We start from the raw sequence: 15,891 nt of genomic DNA, 5'->3' as shown, positions 1-15,891 counted from the left end.
AGACTAAAACATATGAAGAACGGCTGCGGAACCTGGGTTTGGCTAGTTTAAAGAAAAGAAGAAATAGGGGAGACATGATAGCAGCATTCCAGTATTTGAGGGGCTGCCACAAAGAAGAGAGGGTCACGTTATTCACCAGAGCACCAGAGGGAAGGACGAGAAACAATGGTTGGAAATTGACCAAAGAGAGAAGCAACCTGGAATTTAGGAGAAACTTTCTGACAATGAGGACAATTAACCAGTGGAACAGCTTGCCTCCAGAAATCGTGGGTGCTCCATCACTGGAGATTTTAAAGAAGAGACTAGACCAGTGATTCTCAACCTTTCTAATGCCGTGACCCCATAATACAGTTCCCCATGTTGTGGTGACCCCCAAGTGGGTGTGGCCACCAATAAGAGGGAGTAGGACAGCTAGGGAAAAGGGAAAAAAATGGCGGACAGCATGGTTTGGTGACCCCCATGAAATGGTCATTCGACCCCAAATGGGGTCCCGACCCACAGGTTGAGAACCACTGGACTAGACAGTCACTTGTCTGAGATGGTAGAGGTTCTCCTGCTTGAGCAGGGAGCTGAACTAAAAGACCTCCAAGGTCCCTTCCAGCTCTATTCTATTCTATCACTAATGTTCTAGTCAGACTTGCACCATAGAGAAATACTTTTTAAGTGTTCAGTGTCTGAGTTTTGCCACTGTTTCATCTTCACATTATATCTTGGCTACAAAAGTGCTTGGAATTATTTTGTTGGATGTTGATGTCACCTGCTTTAAGAAACATAGATTGCAAAATATGCTTCACAAGGGATAAAGCAGTATATTGTATTGAAAGGGCAGTAATTCAAAAATGGTTTGAAATAGAAATAGCTAAGGTATAGTCTTAGAAGACCTAAGATCTGCATTGCACTTATGATATTTTAAAAACAAGCCACAAACATTTTAAGCATTAGCAACATCAATAAATATTTTATATGAGGTTATGATAGTGCCATTGGTGCCTATCAGTTGAATAATGGAACTCTTTCCCTCTTTCCATATATAGCAAGAAAAAGACAATGATAGTATACTTCAGTAGTTGTTTGTAAGGAGACACTGTTTGTCAGGTTTAATTTATTCAGTGAACTTCAAGTTACTATATTATATTTCTTGAATGAGGACATCTACAGTGTCCTTTGCTCTGCTCCGTTAAAACAGCAAAGCTCCTGCATCAAAAGGATCTCATTCCTTGCCAAAGGCTGTCTTCAACAATGGTATCCAGAAACTGATTCTGAAGAAGGCTCGTGCATATTCTTGGGAAGAGCAAAGGTGACTAACGAACAAGCACTGGAGTGCATAACACCAGACATGTCACTGGAAAGCATAATCAAAAACTGTGTCTCACTTAATTTGCCCATGTCATGCAGAGGAATTCACTGGAGAAAGCAATTATGTTTGGAAGAGTTGGGCCCCCAAAGAACATGGTGAACACCATCAAAGATGACACAAGCCAGGGCATAGAACAACCCAAAAAAGTAGTGCAAGATTGGAAGACATGGAGAGACCTGGGCCGTAGAATTGCCAAGAGTCAGACATGCCTGAATGGATAACATCATCATCATCACCACCCACCATCATTGTCATCATCATCATCATTACCACCACCATCATCAATATTTAAAAATTAGCGGTCCAGGGAGTGAGCAGATACAGCCCTTTCTGCTTTTTCCCTAAATAGATTAGCTTTTAGAATTTATGTAAGTGAGGAAGAAGTACTTCTGCATATTGGTAGTTCTGCTATAAATTTTGCCTAGTTCTCAAGAGCAAGGAGCAATGGGGTATCACAGGAGTGCTGTACTATTCTTAACTTGAATTTTGCCTCAGAAGCAATCCCTTCAAACTGAGTCTTAGAAATGGTTTCAACTATTTAATCTCTTCCTGTTTGGGATAAACAATAAAGTGTCTCAAAGGTACCTGAAAGCTGGTGATTATTTCACTGGATTATTTTAGAAACCAAAGTAAAATCCATCTTGGTAGCCCAAAGAATTAAACCAAGCTATTTATCTTTAGAGTAAAAGGTTGAGAAGAGATACCTTAGCAAGATGTCACTAGAGAATATTAAATACTGTATGTATTTGCTAAGGTAAAGAAAGATCCTCCACTCCTTACTATTATTTTGTTTAGAGCACTTAAGCTGGCACAAAGATGTGCTAGCAGAGACAGGCCCCTTATTAATGTATAGCTTCTTGTACAATCTATGGTTGTGCTGAAATAAGGTACAATATTAGAATAGAAGATTTGCTTAGAATAACAAGAGTTGGAAGGGATCTTGCAGATCATCTAGTGCAAGCCCTTGCCCAAGCAGGAGATCCTAAGTGCCAGGGGTAGGCAACCTTGGCTCTTTTATGACTCATGGACTTCAACTTCCAGAATTCCATGCTGGCTCAGGAATTCTGGGAGTTGAAGTCCACGAGTCATAAAAGAGCCAAGGTTGCCTACCCCTGCCCTACACCATTTATTTCTGTCATCTCAGTAATGGCTGAATGATATTTGAAAATGCTTTAAGTCAGCGGTCCCCAACCTTTGTGGTTTGGCAGCCTGGCTGGGGGAGAGAGAGATACTGGGTTGTGTAAGGGTGGTCCAATTCCCAATAGGCCACAGCCTGGTAGTGAGCCATGGCCCAGGAGTTGGGAACCCCTGCTTTAAGTCACAAGTGGGGATCCTGCTATAACTCATGAGAGCAAGAGAAGCAGAGCCAGTGTTCTTGGGTTTGTCTTTGGCAATTTTGAAGTTCAGATACTCAATTTTGTCTCATCCAAAGTTGGCTAATTTCTGTAAGAAAAAGTCAATGTGTACATTCAGTTGCCCTGCAAAGAATTACGGATGGGGATGGATACTTTCTGGAACCAATTCTTTTATGTAGAAGAATATTTCTTAAGTAAAAGATAGAGAAACATGGAAATTTGATTATCGAAAAAGCCAGTTGCCTTCATAAGAGAGAAATGGCTGCAATGAGTCCCGATATTAGGTTTGCAGAAGAAAAGGAACCCAGGAATGGCTTATATCATCCCCCTTACAACATTTCCTTTCAGTAAGAGATTTATTTTCAAAACCACCTGCTTGCTAACTTATAGGCACCCTGACCTTGGATATCCCCAATCCACCATGACATCGTGTTCGACCAAATAAAGCCTGCCGAATGGAAACTCAAATCTCTACAGAGGAAAGCAGTAATCAAAACTTAAAAGGGAGAGAAATAGAGAGATGCTGGGGGGTCGTATAAAACGCCGAAACACGTAGACGCTAAAACACAAAGGTCGGCTGTACCAAACGGAAGCGGTTTCATTTTTGCTCGGATGCTGCTGCTCGCCGCTTGAAGTGGAGGCCACGTGACACAATCCTGGCTGATGCCACGAAAGATGCGGGACACAACAGCATCTAAAACAACAACAATAACAAAATGAACCAATAGAAGAGAACTCCGCTTCCCCGGAACGGTATATATGCTCATCTCCCAACTATCCCTCGCTCTGCCTCCCTTCCCGGTGCCGGGGCGGGGCATCTAGCTCCCCCCTAAAATCGTGCCCTTCGCTTAACGAGCGATCTCCGTCTTCCTCTCCGCCAATGTAGCTGTTTTGGTGTTTAATTTCCCACGGGGCGGATTGGACCCGCTCTCGGGTTTGTAGGCAGATTGAAAGCCATGACATCACCTCCCTCCCTCCTCCAGGCGAAGCCATAAAGACGAGAGGTAGCCGCAAGGAAAAAGCACCGCCGCTGCCGGTGATGGTGGTGCTGATGTTGCAGAGCTCGCCAAGGACACTCGGCCGAGCCTTCGCTGCCGCCGCTCTCTCCCTTTCCTCTTCCTCTTCCTCCTCCTCTTCCTCTTCCTCTACTGTCGAACTCCCAGCTTGCCCCTGCCGTCAGCGCCTTGACGCCGCCCGGTTTCTCCCTCATGCAGACGGCCCTGGCGTCCATCCGCGGGCAAACGGGAGCTAGCAACGCCCGCGTCGCGCAGCATGCCCTGGGGGGTTGGCTTCGCCTCATCCAGGTCGTGCGTGGTGGACCTAAGCAGGAATCAGAGCCTTTGGTGCGCGGGGTCCGACGATCACTTTTCCCTTTATGGGGAAATCATTGCTTTCCCACTGCAGGATTACGGCGGGATCATGACAGGGCTGGGATCTGATTCGTGGTGGAAGAAAACCCTTTATTTGACTGGGGGGGCCCTGCTCGCCGCTGCCGCCTATCTCTTCCACGAACTCCTGGCTATTAGGTGAGCGAGAGACCCGGGTGTTTGGAAGGAAGTCATAGATGCCGATAACGCAGCAGGGGGCACGATTGTGAGGATTGTGTTTTCATTAGAGCAAGGTTTCTTTGAGGTGGGCCGGTAGGATACAGATAATTGGGTTTTAAGAATACAGGCCTTAATTTAAGAGAAGGCTCTGTTCTGTACTCCAAAATCTACTTTGGATGTCAGCATTTAAGCCCCATGTGCAGGGCCTCTGAACATAGGCAGAGTGTTTTTCTAGTGATGGGCAAATGCATTCTGGGATTAAATGGTAAACTGATTTGCAGACTGCCACGATCTCTTTTGAACTATTACCCTCATAAAACTGAGAATGCACATTTTTTTTTTATTAGAAGGAAGATTTCTAATGTAGCCTGCATATTTTTAAATGGAAGATTAATTGTAAAAGAAATATCCCCATAAAACATTAGGAGTCAACGTTTAGTTATGAACTAGTTTAGAGGACCAGTTTTGGTGATGTAGTTCTGAATACTTCGTACACAAAATGAAATATTCCAGTCAACCAGCACTTCGGATGGACACATCTTTGCAGTTTTCTCTGACAATAATGAACATGTTTTAGTTCCCCAGCAGAGGCAACGCCTATTGTATTCCTTAATGTCTCCCATGCAACATAGTACTCAGGCCTAAACCTGTTTAGCTGCCATATTGGTTAGACATATAGAAACAGGCCAACTACAAGGTTTCCCACGATCTTCACTGAATTAATAGAAACACCACAACAACAGTTGAACAGAACTATGGCAATCTGATTTATACAGACTTTCATACTAAGCAAGTAATATTTATGCTAAAATGTATTCAGTAAATATGAGTTATGTGGTGATATTTAACAATAGCTCTTTCTAGTTTCTTAAAATAGAGTGATCGGAGTGATACCTGAATTTGATAAATGAATAAATAGAAAGGGAAAAAAAGTGGGATGGTGGTGGAAATAGTTTTTCAGTTTTTGTACATGGCTTTGCAAATTTTGGGATAATCAGACTTTCCTCATTTTAAAGACCACCAAATATGCTAGACTACACACCCAATCATCAAAAGTCAGTACTGTACTGGGGAAGTCTGTTTTCTCTTTGTTTGTGTGAGAATTGCTAACCTTAACAGGGAAACTGTTTAAACTCTATTGTGACTTGCCTCTTTCTCCAAGGGTTTAGCATCCCTCTTGAAAAAAAGGAAGAAATTCTGGACAATGTTGAAACCTTTATTCCTATGTTGTGATTGTTTTATGGGTGCCGATAAAAGTTTGTTGTTATGGGTTTTGCCACTCTCAATTCTGGATCAACCGGTATGAGTAATTGCAATTTTTAAAATACATTGCAAAAGCAAAGACCAGGAGCTCAGCCACACAATTACTTTATATCCAGTATCAGTTCAGTTATTAGTCACAAATCACAATGTTGGAGATGATACCTCATAGAAAAAAACAACAACTTTTTTTCAGACCAAGAGTCACATCTGGGTTTGGAGTGACCTGCTGGGAATCAGATTCCAAAAATAGGCAGGACCAGGACAAATAGGTGCAGCCAGACAAAAAATAAATTTTGTTTAATTAAACTTGCATTTATTTGAGTAAAATTAATGGTGACTTCCTATGTTTTTAATACGTTCGTCTTTCAATCACGTTAAAATTGACAGCTTTTTGGAAACTTTTGGAGAGGCACTGAAAGACCATCCATTAAAGTCTGCAGGGAGGATGAAACTAGCAAAAGGAAACTGCCTGTTTTCTGTCACAATTCAGACTTTATTGTGGTCGTGACCCAGTGTTTTGCTAAAAGTGATACACAAATTTAAAAATACAACATAAAGTGAAGAAAAAAAATTAGAAATACTTGTATGATCAATACGATGAGGTCATGGCAACTTTTACAAACGGTAAAATCGTATTTGGCCGCATTCAGTGAAATTGAGTCATATAGATCAGTGAACAGCAGCTATACATGGAATAGATCCAAATGACTTCAAAATGTAGAAAAGGAAGTTCTAAAATATAGCCGTGCAACAAAATGTTTTTAATATTTTCAAATTCTCTACCAGGCCACAGTCTTAATATATATGATTTGCCCCCTTAATTTCCCTTCAAGAACAACATCTAATTATGTTAAAAATGCTAGAGTTAATGTCCTTCTGAGTTTGGGGATAGTTATTTATACATCTTGCAGGACCAACTATTGTACTGTACTCAAAAACACATCTCTAGAGACAGCTGACAGATTTAATTGCCCTTCTGTGCCCATAACATGTAAAACACTTGGCACTGTTTACTTGTAGCCCAAATGGCATAGCTTTCCTTTGGGCACCACAACATCTCATGCATGCACAAAAGGGTTGGAGTTATGGCACAATGCCACAATGTTGCTTTCGTCACTTTAACGGAAGCAGCACTAATTCATATCTGTTCAGAAGAAAGCGCCTCTAAATTCAAGACAGCATAGTACCAAATAAGTAGATATATGACAGTGGTGGCGAGCACTCAGAGCCCTCTCTGTGGGCATGCATGCTGTCACCTCAGCCCTGCCTCCCCCTGTGGCCCCCTGCTCACCAGCAGCTCCCCTGAGGAGAGTCACCCCTGAGCATGGCCCACATGAAGCAGAGCAGCCAAGGACATGGCAGCCAGGCAGCGGGGACAAGACTCCACCCTGGTGCCCCATCGTACAGTTGATGCTGCAGGGCAAGGGTGGAGGGCGTGGCTGCCATGGTGCTGCTGGGCTACCTGGCAATCTGTGGCGGGCGGTGGAGGCAGTGAGAGGCCCTGAGGGTGGGTGGGGCTGGGGCTGGCTGGGGCAGAGCTGGGTGGAGGCCTGGTTTTTGGGTACTCGGTCTCTAAAAGGTTCTCCATCACTGATATATGACTTGCGGATTTGTAGGGTGCTTCAAGAAAGAAAATTCCTAGAATTATCTTCCAATGTTTAAATAATTGATAGTTTTAAAATCATGTTAAATCTGAGGATCAGTTTATTTGGAGCTGATTAGAGATATATTTGTTTTGTTTTGTTTATATTGTATGTGTCCTGCATTTTTCCCTCTTCAATTTTATTTTCACAATTATTCTGTGCGGTAGAGTAGACTAATAGATAATAATTGCCCTAAGAGCAATTAAAGAGGATTATATAGCTGGGCAGGGATTCAAAGCTGGGTCTTTGAATATTTGTCAACGCTGCTAATATTGAATATTCTTGCTTTCACAATATATGCAGAACTGTCTGGTATTTTTAGAGTTAAATCAGGTGACAGGGAAAGGGGAGGAGAAAATAAGGAAAGCCCGGGAAAAAGAAACGGAAGTGAATCTTTGCCCTCCAAGTTAATTGGAAGATGTGAATCATGACCCCAAAATAGGGGAGGGGAAGTGCCTGTTATGTTATGTGCAAAGGAAGGGAAATTCAGATCTTAGCATCCCACCATGTTGCGCTGACACTCTGTAATACTAATAAAGGCTTTTTAGGTTAAAAAAATGCCTGAAAGTTCTTTGAAGTGTTTCGTTAATCAGACACATGACAATATTTGTGTTCGTTTTTGATGTTAAAAGTTGGCCAATCAGGTCTTGAATGTGCAACAATGATACATTGTAAAGTAAGATTAGTGACTATAACAACTGCATAACTACTAAATTACCTCCCCGGTATGATAGAAAGAAGTTGATATTAATTTAGTGAGGTTAATGCCTAAATGTGAATTGCTTTATATTCTCTTGATCTGGTTATAAAATTATCTTAATATGATGTCAAAACTTTCACAGATTGCTAGTGGAGACATCAAAGCATAAATTTTTGCATAATTAATTAATTAATTAATTATTTTACAATGACTAAATTACAAACATAAAAGATTATATACAATTGTTTTAAATGAGATTATTGTATTTCTTTCTTACTTGGGTAGTATATGTCTTCCATAATGGCTCATGGGATTTAGATTTTGTTACAGAAGTCTCTTAAATGTGTTCCTTTTTTAAAGCAACAATCTGAAGCTTGTTAGATGTGCTTGATCATAAATCCAGAATTCTTAAATATCCAAAGAAAATATGTTGGGAAAAATTAGTGATTTTCTTACCTTTAACTGATCTGATTTATTACCGGTTGATTTTTAAATCCTAAGCAAATGCATAGATGATTATATATTGGAGAGTAAGTCCCAATAAATTCAGGGGGCAGGGATTGAGCAGATATGTCTAGCATTACCTTGTAATAGCATAATCCCAATCATGAGTAATTCCCACTTAATAGGCTCTTTTCTAAAGAGGTACACATGTACCGCTACCTTTAGTTAAATTACTTATGGAGGATATGTTTACTGTATTGAACTCAGACTAATCTCTAAAGCAGGGGTCCTCAACAGTGGCAACTTTAAGATTTATAGACTTCAACTCCCAGAATTCCTCAACCAGCAAAGCTGGCTGAGGAATTCTGGAAATTGAAATCCACAAGTCTTAAAGTTGCCAAGGTTGGAGACCCCTGATCTAAGGCAACTTGTCGTGATTGTTGTAAAGCTGGAAACAACTTAAAACGAACATAAGAGAATAAGGAATGTCCTGGTTAGGTCAGCCCTTAGAGATAGAACAGACTTTACAAGAATGTCTGGAGGTGGACTGTCAAAACAGAATCTTGAAAGCTGAACGGTGTTTCCCCTTTTTCCCTTGATATATTCCAGGGACTTAAGGAGAAGTCGCTTTGAATTTCTTTCTGATGTTTTCTTTGTTTCCCAGGCTTAAGCCATGTTTTTGTAACTGATGAAAGGTCATCTCTGTGACTCTCCATAGATCAGACATGTCAAACACAAGGCCCGGGGCTTGCCCGTGAAGTGTTTCATGTGGCCCACGAAGCCATCCTGGAAACAGTGAGGGAATGGCCCCTGCTGCCTTGGCCCTGGCCCAGGCCCACCGGGAGGGAGCCAATGTACAATTTTGTGGTGGCCCTCTATGCTGAAACATATTCAGTCTTAGCTCCACAAGGCCATCTGGAAATACGAGGAACCAGCCCCTCCCGTTTTGGCCCCACCCCCTGGGTGCATGCTGGGGAGGGGTCACCCTTTGTGAGGAATGAAGAAATGCATCATCACCTGGAAGTGGTCCTGGTCCCACCCCCTTCTGGCAGAGACCTTCAGATCTGTCCTATTCTTGCCCAGGCCCCCACAGGCACCATTGACGCGAATGATGTAGAGCTGGCCACGCCCACCCAGTAGGCCACACCCACTCCATCCACGCCCATCCAGTAGGCTGCACCCACTCTGGCCACACACACCCCCGAGGGCAACTGCAATGCTGATGTGGCCCTCAATGAAATTGAGTTTGACACCCCTGCCATAGATTAGTTATGTGACTCTGGGTGCTCTGCCCCAGGATATGGGGTTGTTTGGTCTAGTTAAGGCATTAGACTAGCACCAGAAAGATTTAAGCTCAAGTCTACCTTCTGTCCATTGGGTGATTGGGTGCTGATCTCTCTTTTTCAACCCAACCAGAGTATCTCATAGCATTCTTGTGGGAAGAAAGGGGAGAGAAAGGGTTATGTATAACAATTTGAATTTTGGAAGCAAAATCAGTTTATGGATATGATTAAAACATCTCCATAAGGCATAGTAGTTTTATTATTGCTGCTAACTAGCATTCACTTATTTAGAGTTCTATAGATAAATGGGGACAGTTGCAGAAAGAATTCCTGAGTTCCGTGACTATTAGTTATGTTGGGTGGGAATTATGGGAATCCCATTATTTCAGGACAGCTCTATATCCGAGAAGGTTGCTATTTGAGAACCATGGCTTCAAATCTTAAATTGTTATGAGGTGGCACCTGGTGCCACAATCTGCAAGTAAACCTATTGATTAATGGGAGTGGGATGATCCTGGAGCCTGTTCTGACAGATTAATTGTGCCAGGTAAAATAGTCATTATTCTGATAACTTGGATAAAGCAGATATCTGTTACATCTAAAAGCTTTGTCCATCTATGCAAAATAAAGACAAATCAGGGTAGCAGTACAGGTAATAATAAATGAGTTATCAGCTATTATGGATTATTGATGGGAATCCCACACCCTGGGTTGTGTTTGGATTTTTATTGTTTTTCATAACATTAGTCTTCTGCTATGGACATTCTGTTATTTTATTATATTGTTTTAACTGAAGAAGGGGTTTGGATTGTTGGAGTGGAGTGACATTTAAGCCCCAATAAATAAATAAAAATAGATAAATAATTATAATTGGCTAACTCAAAGTAGTGAAAACATTTCTTTATACTATATTTTCCGCAAGCTTGTAGAGTTAGTAAGATGGATTGATCCTGAAATATTATTTGTGTTGGTTTGAGTCATCATAAAAGCATATTCTTGGAACAACAATCAGTCAGTGTTTCAAAATATCATTAGCTACAGAGTGTGTTTGAGAGTAGAAAATATAGCAATAACACCACTTACAGTTTAGATACCAATACTGCAAGATCCCTCATGAATCACCTATCCAGCATGAGCAGCACAGATAAGAACACAAAAGCCTTCTTTGGTTCTTGTCAGAATCCACCAACCAGATGGAGAACCTGATGGAGGGTTGTGTTCCCTTGATCCCAGTTCCTAAACAGAGAGGGACTGTGTACTCAGCCTCAATTAATATTCTGTTGCAAAGCAGGGCTCAGAAGCCTGCGGATCACAAGGTATCCCAAGAATTTTCAAGTTTGCACTGCTGACATTTGATGCCGTATTTTCTCCTCTTGTTATTAACAAATGAAGCCATAAGATAGATTCATTAGAAGAAAGGAGAGGAGAGAGAAAAGAATAAAGGAGGGGAGAAGGAAGTAGGAAGGTTGGAGGAGAAGAGGAGAAGTGGGGAAAAAGGGAAGGAGAGTGGTGAAGGAAAGAGGAGAGGAAGAAGAGGGAAGTAGGGAAGAGAGGAAAGGGAGAAAGAAGGTAGAGAAGAAGGAGTGTGGATACAGTGAAAGGGGAAATGGGTGAGCAACACCAAAAGTCATGTGTATGTATTTATTTCATTTTATTAAAAGTATCTTATTTTAAAAAGAATATATGTTAACATCTGATAAATATCACGGTATATGTATGGGGGAGAGTTTGGAAAAATAAAAAAATATTAAAAAAAAGAGATTCATTAAACCTCTGTAGGGTTGTTAGACATGTTTACTGAGAAAGCCCCTACTCATCCCTCCTCAAAGTGCAAAATAAAAATAAAAAATAAAAATCTAGCTCTCAGAGGCTCTTTGAGCCATTAAATAAAAGCACTTGACCAGCTGAAAGAAAGATGGACACGTTATAGGAGATGGATTCTACAAAGCACCAAGATTGCCCCAGAGAATCATGGGTCTTATGAGAATTTTTACCAATAACTTGCAACAAGGAAATAGTCCCACAGGAGAATCTAGAACAGGCCATTTTTGTTTTGTCTGCCTCACAGAAAGTTGAAGAATCTACAAGTTGGAATGACAAAACATGTAAGATGAGAGATGGGTGAATAGGAAAGGAGCCCAATGATTGCTTTGCTTCACTTTCACTAGTCTTGTCCTCTTTGTGGCTTTTTTTTTTTATAATTTATATTTCAGCCTAAAAGCCAATGTCTGCTCTCAAGTCTGTTCGTATTGATATAATGTTTATTTTCTGGAATTGAAGCTAAATTTTGGTCCAGTCTCCTGGAACTTGGCTGGAACATATCCCCGTCAAATTCTGAAATGGAGATAATGCATTATTAGCCTATTCTGTTGGAAAAAGATTTTCCCTAAGTGCTGAGTAGAGGGAGGTAAAGGGACTCAAGAATTAAGGCATGTGATAAGAGTGCTGTGGCTGAAATGCAGAATCATGCATATGGATCTTTGTAAATAATGCAACTGATTGTAATGATGAAATGTTCATATACGATGTCAAGTCATGATAAATTTTGCCTTTTTCTAGTTGGGCAAGGATTAAAATGAAGACTAGGATAATTAAGCAATATTGAGGCTTTGCATGGTTATTTTGCATTCTTCGGGCACAAATAAAGAGGGCCATAATTTGGCCATTGAATTTCAATAGCCCTTAGGCCAGGGGTCTTCAAACTTGGCTCTTTTATGATTGTGGACTTCAATTCCCAGAATTCCTCAGCCAGGCACTCTGGCTGAGGAATTCTGGAAGTTGAAGTCCACAAGTCATAAAAGGGCCAAGTTTGAAGACCCTTGCCTTAGGCCATGGATTGTGCATCCTTGTACTAAGTCAAAAGAGAAGCAGGTAGCCCTTGACCTACAGCTAATTGTTTAGCAACCATTCAAAGTTATAATGGTACTGAAAAAAGTGACTTACAACCAATCTTTGCACTTAATGACCACCGCAGCATTTCCATGGTCATGCAATCAAAATTCAGCCACTTAGCAACCAGAAATTTTACCACAGTTGCAGTGTCCCAGGGTCATGTGATCACCATTTGCCACTTTCTCAGCTGAGCTTCCAAGAAACAAAGTCAATGGAAGAAGCTGGATTTGCTTAACAACTGTGGCAAAAAGATCATAACATTGGGTTGATTTATTTAACAACTGCCTTGCGTAGCAATGGAAATTCTGGTCCCAACTGCTGTCGTAAGTTAAAGACTTTTTGTATCTCATTGCATAGTGTGTGAATCCAACAATAGCATCAAAGGCAGTACTGGCAGTAGGGGAACAAAGGTCTATAATTCTAGTTGAAATGATCTTCTAGTTCATGAAGACATCTGTCTTGGTATCACACCAAGTGAAACAATGCACAGTATTCTAATGACTTATGCAGGGTGATGCATAGTTCAACTTATTTCTGCCTCTTTTATCTGGGAATTTGAGAGATATGGAGTATAATAATTACACTGTGCTTTTTGTATGTACTTTTATTTTTAAAGGTATGGCTGCTTGTTTTAGTTTGTCTTTATTATCTAGTGGCATGGGCTTTTGGGGCAAAGGACAGAATAGAAATAAAATGGATAGTAAGTAAAAATAAATAATGATTTTATAACTGGCTAATTAAATCATCTACAGTACAACAGTAAAACTAAATAGTTAATGATACTAATTATAGATCAATCTGCTGATTTCTATGTTGTGAAGTCCAAATAATAAGTTTTCCCCTAGCAAGATTGCAGCCCTAGTTAAAATTTATTTTGAAACCATTTTCCACTAACTTGAAAGAATTGAATTAGTTATGGTACAATGCTAATTCAGTTGACTAAAATCATGAAAGTAGATATAAAGTGAATTCATCTAATACCACAAGGATGAATGGCTTATTTGAAAGAAATAAAATTGAAATAAAACCCCATTTAAAATTAGGTTGAATAGTTTAGGATTAGAGTTGCAAATTTCTTTGTCCATTACAAGTATGTATTGTTTTCAATTAACTTTAATATTCATATGCTTTTAAATTACTGTAGCCTGATGTTTGCTATATGATATCAACTAAATGGAATCAAGAGTTGAACCTACAATGTAAGCCATACCTAGAGAACATTATTATTATATTTGATGTTATTATAATCATAATGCACATCATCATATACTATATATACCAGTGAAACTTAGAAAGGTTTGTAGCTATTTCCAGTACAAATTCAGTCTGGTTTGTTGGCTTACTTTGCTATTGCTAAGTGCCTCTTAGAAACTTCAGAAATGATGAATAACAATGCCAATAACAAGACAAGACAGATAGAGTTCCTATCTGAGCAACTAACTGCATTGTAGTTTGGGTGTGTTATGTACTTTGATCCTCTCCAAGATGTGATGTCTTCTGCTTTGTCAACCTTCTTGCTTATTTTTTGTCTAGGAAAGAACAAGAAGTCGATTCAAAAGATGCCATCATCCTACATCAGTTCTCAAGGCCAAATAATGGCATTCCCAGTTTATCTCCTTTCTGCTTGAAAATGGAGACTTACTTGAGGATGGCTGATTTGCCTTACCAGGTAACCTGATGCTTCTTGACCTTTAGACCACAATTATTGAGCTTCCCTAAATAGATGTAATTTAATGTTCTTTTTGGTTCTAAAGATATAATCAGGAGCAGCAGCATCTGAAGTGCAAGGGTATCAAAACTAGCAAAGATTGAAGATAGAGGATTATGATGTAAGCTCCATCCCCCCTTTTTTAATGTCCATGTGACAGTTACAGAGGGACAAAAAGAGTGGGAATTCCATCCCAACTCTTTGTTTGCTATCTTTGACATCCAACAGCTGCTGCATACGGCAGAAAATTACATTATTTGTATCTTAAAATTATATAAATGAAATAAAATTAAGCATATAATATCATATGGAAGTATCTGCATGTTATGTACACTTTTCAGGGTTCCTGTTTTATTATTGCAGGATCCGATCTGGGTCAGTGACCCGGAACCAGAGGTTTGTCTTCTGAGTTTCAGATTTGTGCTGGAGCCCACCTTCAGGGAACTTCTCTCTATCCCTAATTCTAGAGAGAAGTATATACCTGTGTTTCCCCACAATTAAGACTGGGTCTTATTTATTTATTTATTTTGGGGGTAGGTCTTACCTCACCTCCGGCACTGATAGCCCCACCCAGCCAGTCCACTTCTTCTGGGGCCGAAGTTCTGCAGCTGCATTCGGGCCTGCATTTTGTAGTCAGGCCTTTCCAGAAGGCCTAAGCAGCTGAGTACATAGCTTGCAGAACCGAGCTATGGATTCAATCCATAGCTTGGTTGTTGGCTGCACAGGCCTTCCAGAAAGCCCTGTGACTGAGAAATGCAGGCCTGGCTGCAGAAGAGGCCTCAGAAGAAGAAGTGGGCAGATGAGGAGAGGCCTGGCTGTAAGGTAAGTGGATGCCCAGGTAAGTGCAGCTCTACCCCCCACCCCCACCCTAGCTTGAGTTTTAGGTGTGTGCCTCTCCCCAAAACTAGGGCTTATTTTTGGGATAGGGCTTATATTAGGCCCACTCCAAAAAATCAAACTAGGGCTTATTGTTGGTGTAGGCCTTACTCTTGGGGAAACACGGTATGTATGTACCCTAACTCCAGCGAGAAGTTCCCTGAGGATGGGCTCCAGCACAAGTCCAAAAGCTTGGAAGACAAAGCCTCTGCTCCAGGTGACCGACCCAGATTGGATCCTGCAACATTATCCTGGGACATGTATATTCGCCTTCACTCGTGTATTATTATTACTATTTGTTGTAATGGTGGTAGCAATAGTAATAACAGTGGCAGTGATACAATTTACCAATTCTCTGGCAAGATCTTATTTCTTAAAAAGTCCTTGATGGTGTATTCCTTCTGTCTTCATAGCAACCGCATGAGAAGTATACCGTACTTTCTGGCGTATAAGATGACTTTTGAAAGCGTTGAAATTGGCACCGAAGACGGGGGTCGTCTTATACGCCGAGTCGTCTTATACACTGGAAATTACGGTAGTTTCCGGCTTATAAGATGACTTTCTAGGCATGCGACTCGGTGCCAAAGAAGGGGGTTGTCTTATACGCCGGGTCGCCTTATACGGCAGTATATACGGTATTTATTTAAAATATTTATAGGGACGTTTTCATAGTACAAAACCCCAAATAAGATCACATGTCAGAATTGAAAAAGGTTCTTTGATGAAAAGTGAAAAGTCTTCAAGGAGAAACAAAGTCCAGTTGCCTCTTGAAAAAGCACCTTTGGGATAAGAACACATGGGGTGCTTAAGAATCGCTCGGTGA

General features: G+C 40.7%; 1 protein-coding gene across 5 annotated transcripts in view; it reads left to right on the top strand.

Annotated features, from left to right (window-relative positions):
* The first annotated feature begins 3,333 nt into the window (after positions 1–3,333).
* Positions 3,334–15,891, top strand: part of FAXC (failed axon connections homolog, metaxin like GST domain containing) — a 52,206-nt gene continuing 39,648 nt past the window's right edge. For 2 of the 5 annotated variants that reach the window (XM_039356075.1, XM_039356073.1), the window contains exons 1-2: positions 3,955–4,238; positions 14,018–14,153. In XM_039356075.1, coding sequence (XP_039212009.1) covers positions 3,985–4,238; positions 14,018–14,153 — 390 coding nt within the window. In that variant the 5' untranslated portion in view covers positions 3,955–3,984. Of the gene's footprint in view, positions 3,466–3,954; positions 4,239–14,017; positions 14,154–14,964; positions 15,015–15,891 lie in introns of those variants that run through there. The other 3 variants (XM_039356074.1, XM_039356076.1, XM_039356077.1) reach the window with 3 other exon arrangements.

This window comes from Crotalus tigris, unplaced genomic scaffold, assembly GCF_016545835.1.
Source record: "Crotalus tigris isolate CLP2741 ecotype Arizona unplaced genomic scaffold, ASM1654583v1 scf7180000018784.18638703518:1950463, whole genome shotgun sequence".
NCBI classification, from domain to species: Eukaryota; Metazoa; Chordata; class Lepidosauria; order Squamata; family Viperidae; genus Crotalus; species Crotalus tigris.
Note: the sequence above shows the minus strand (reverse complement) of the source record. Positions and strands in the feature narration are given on the sequence as shown.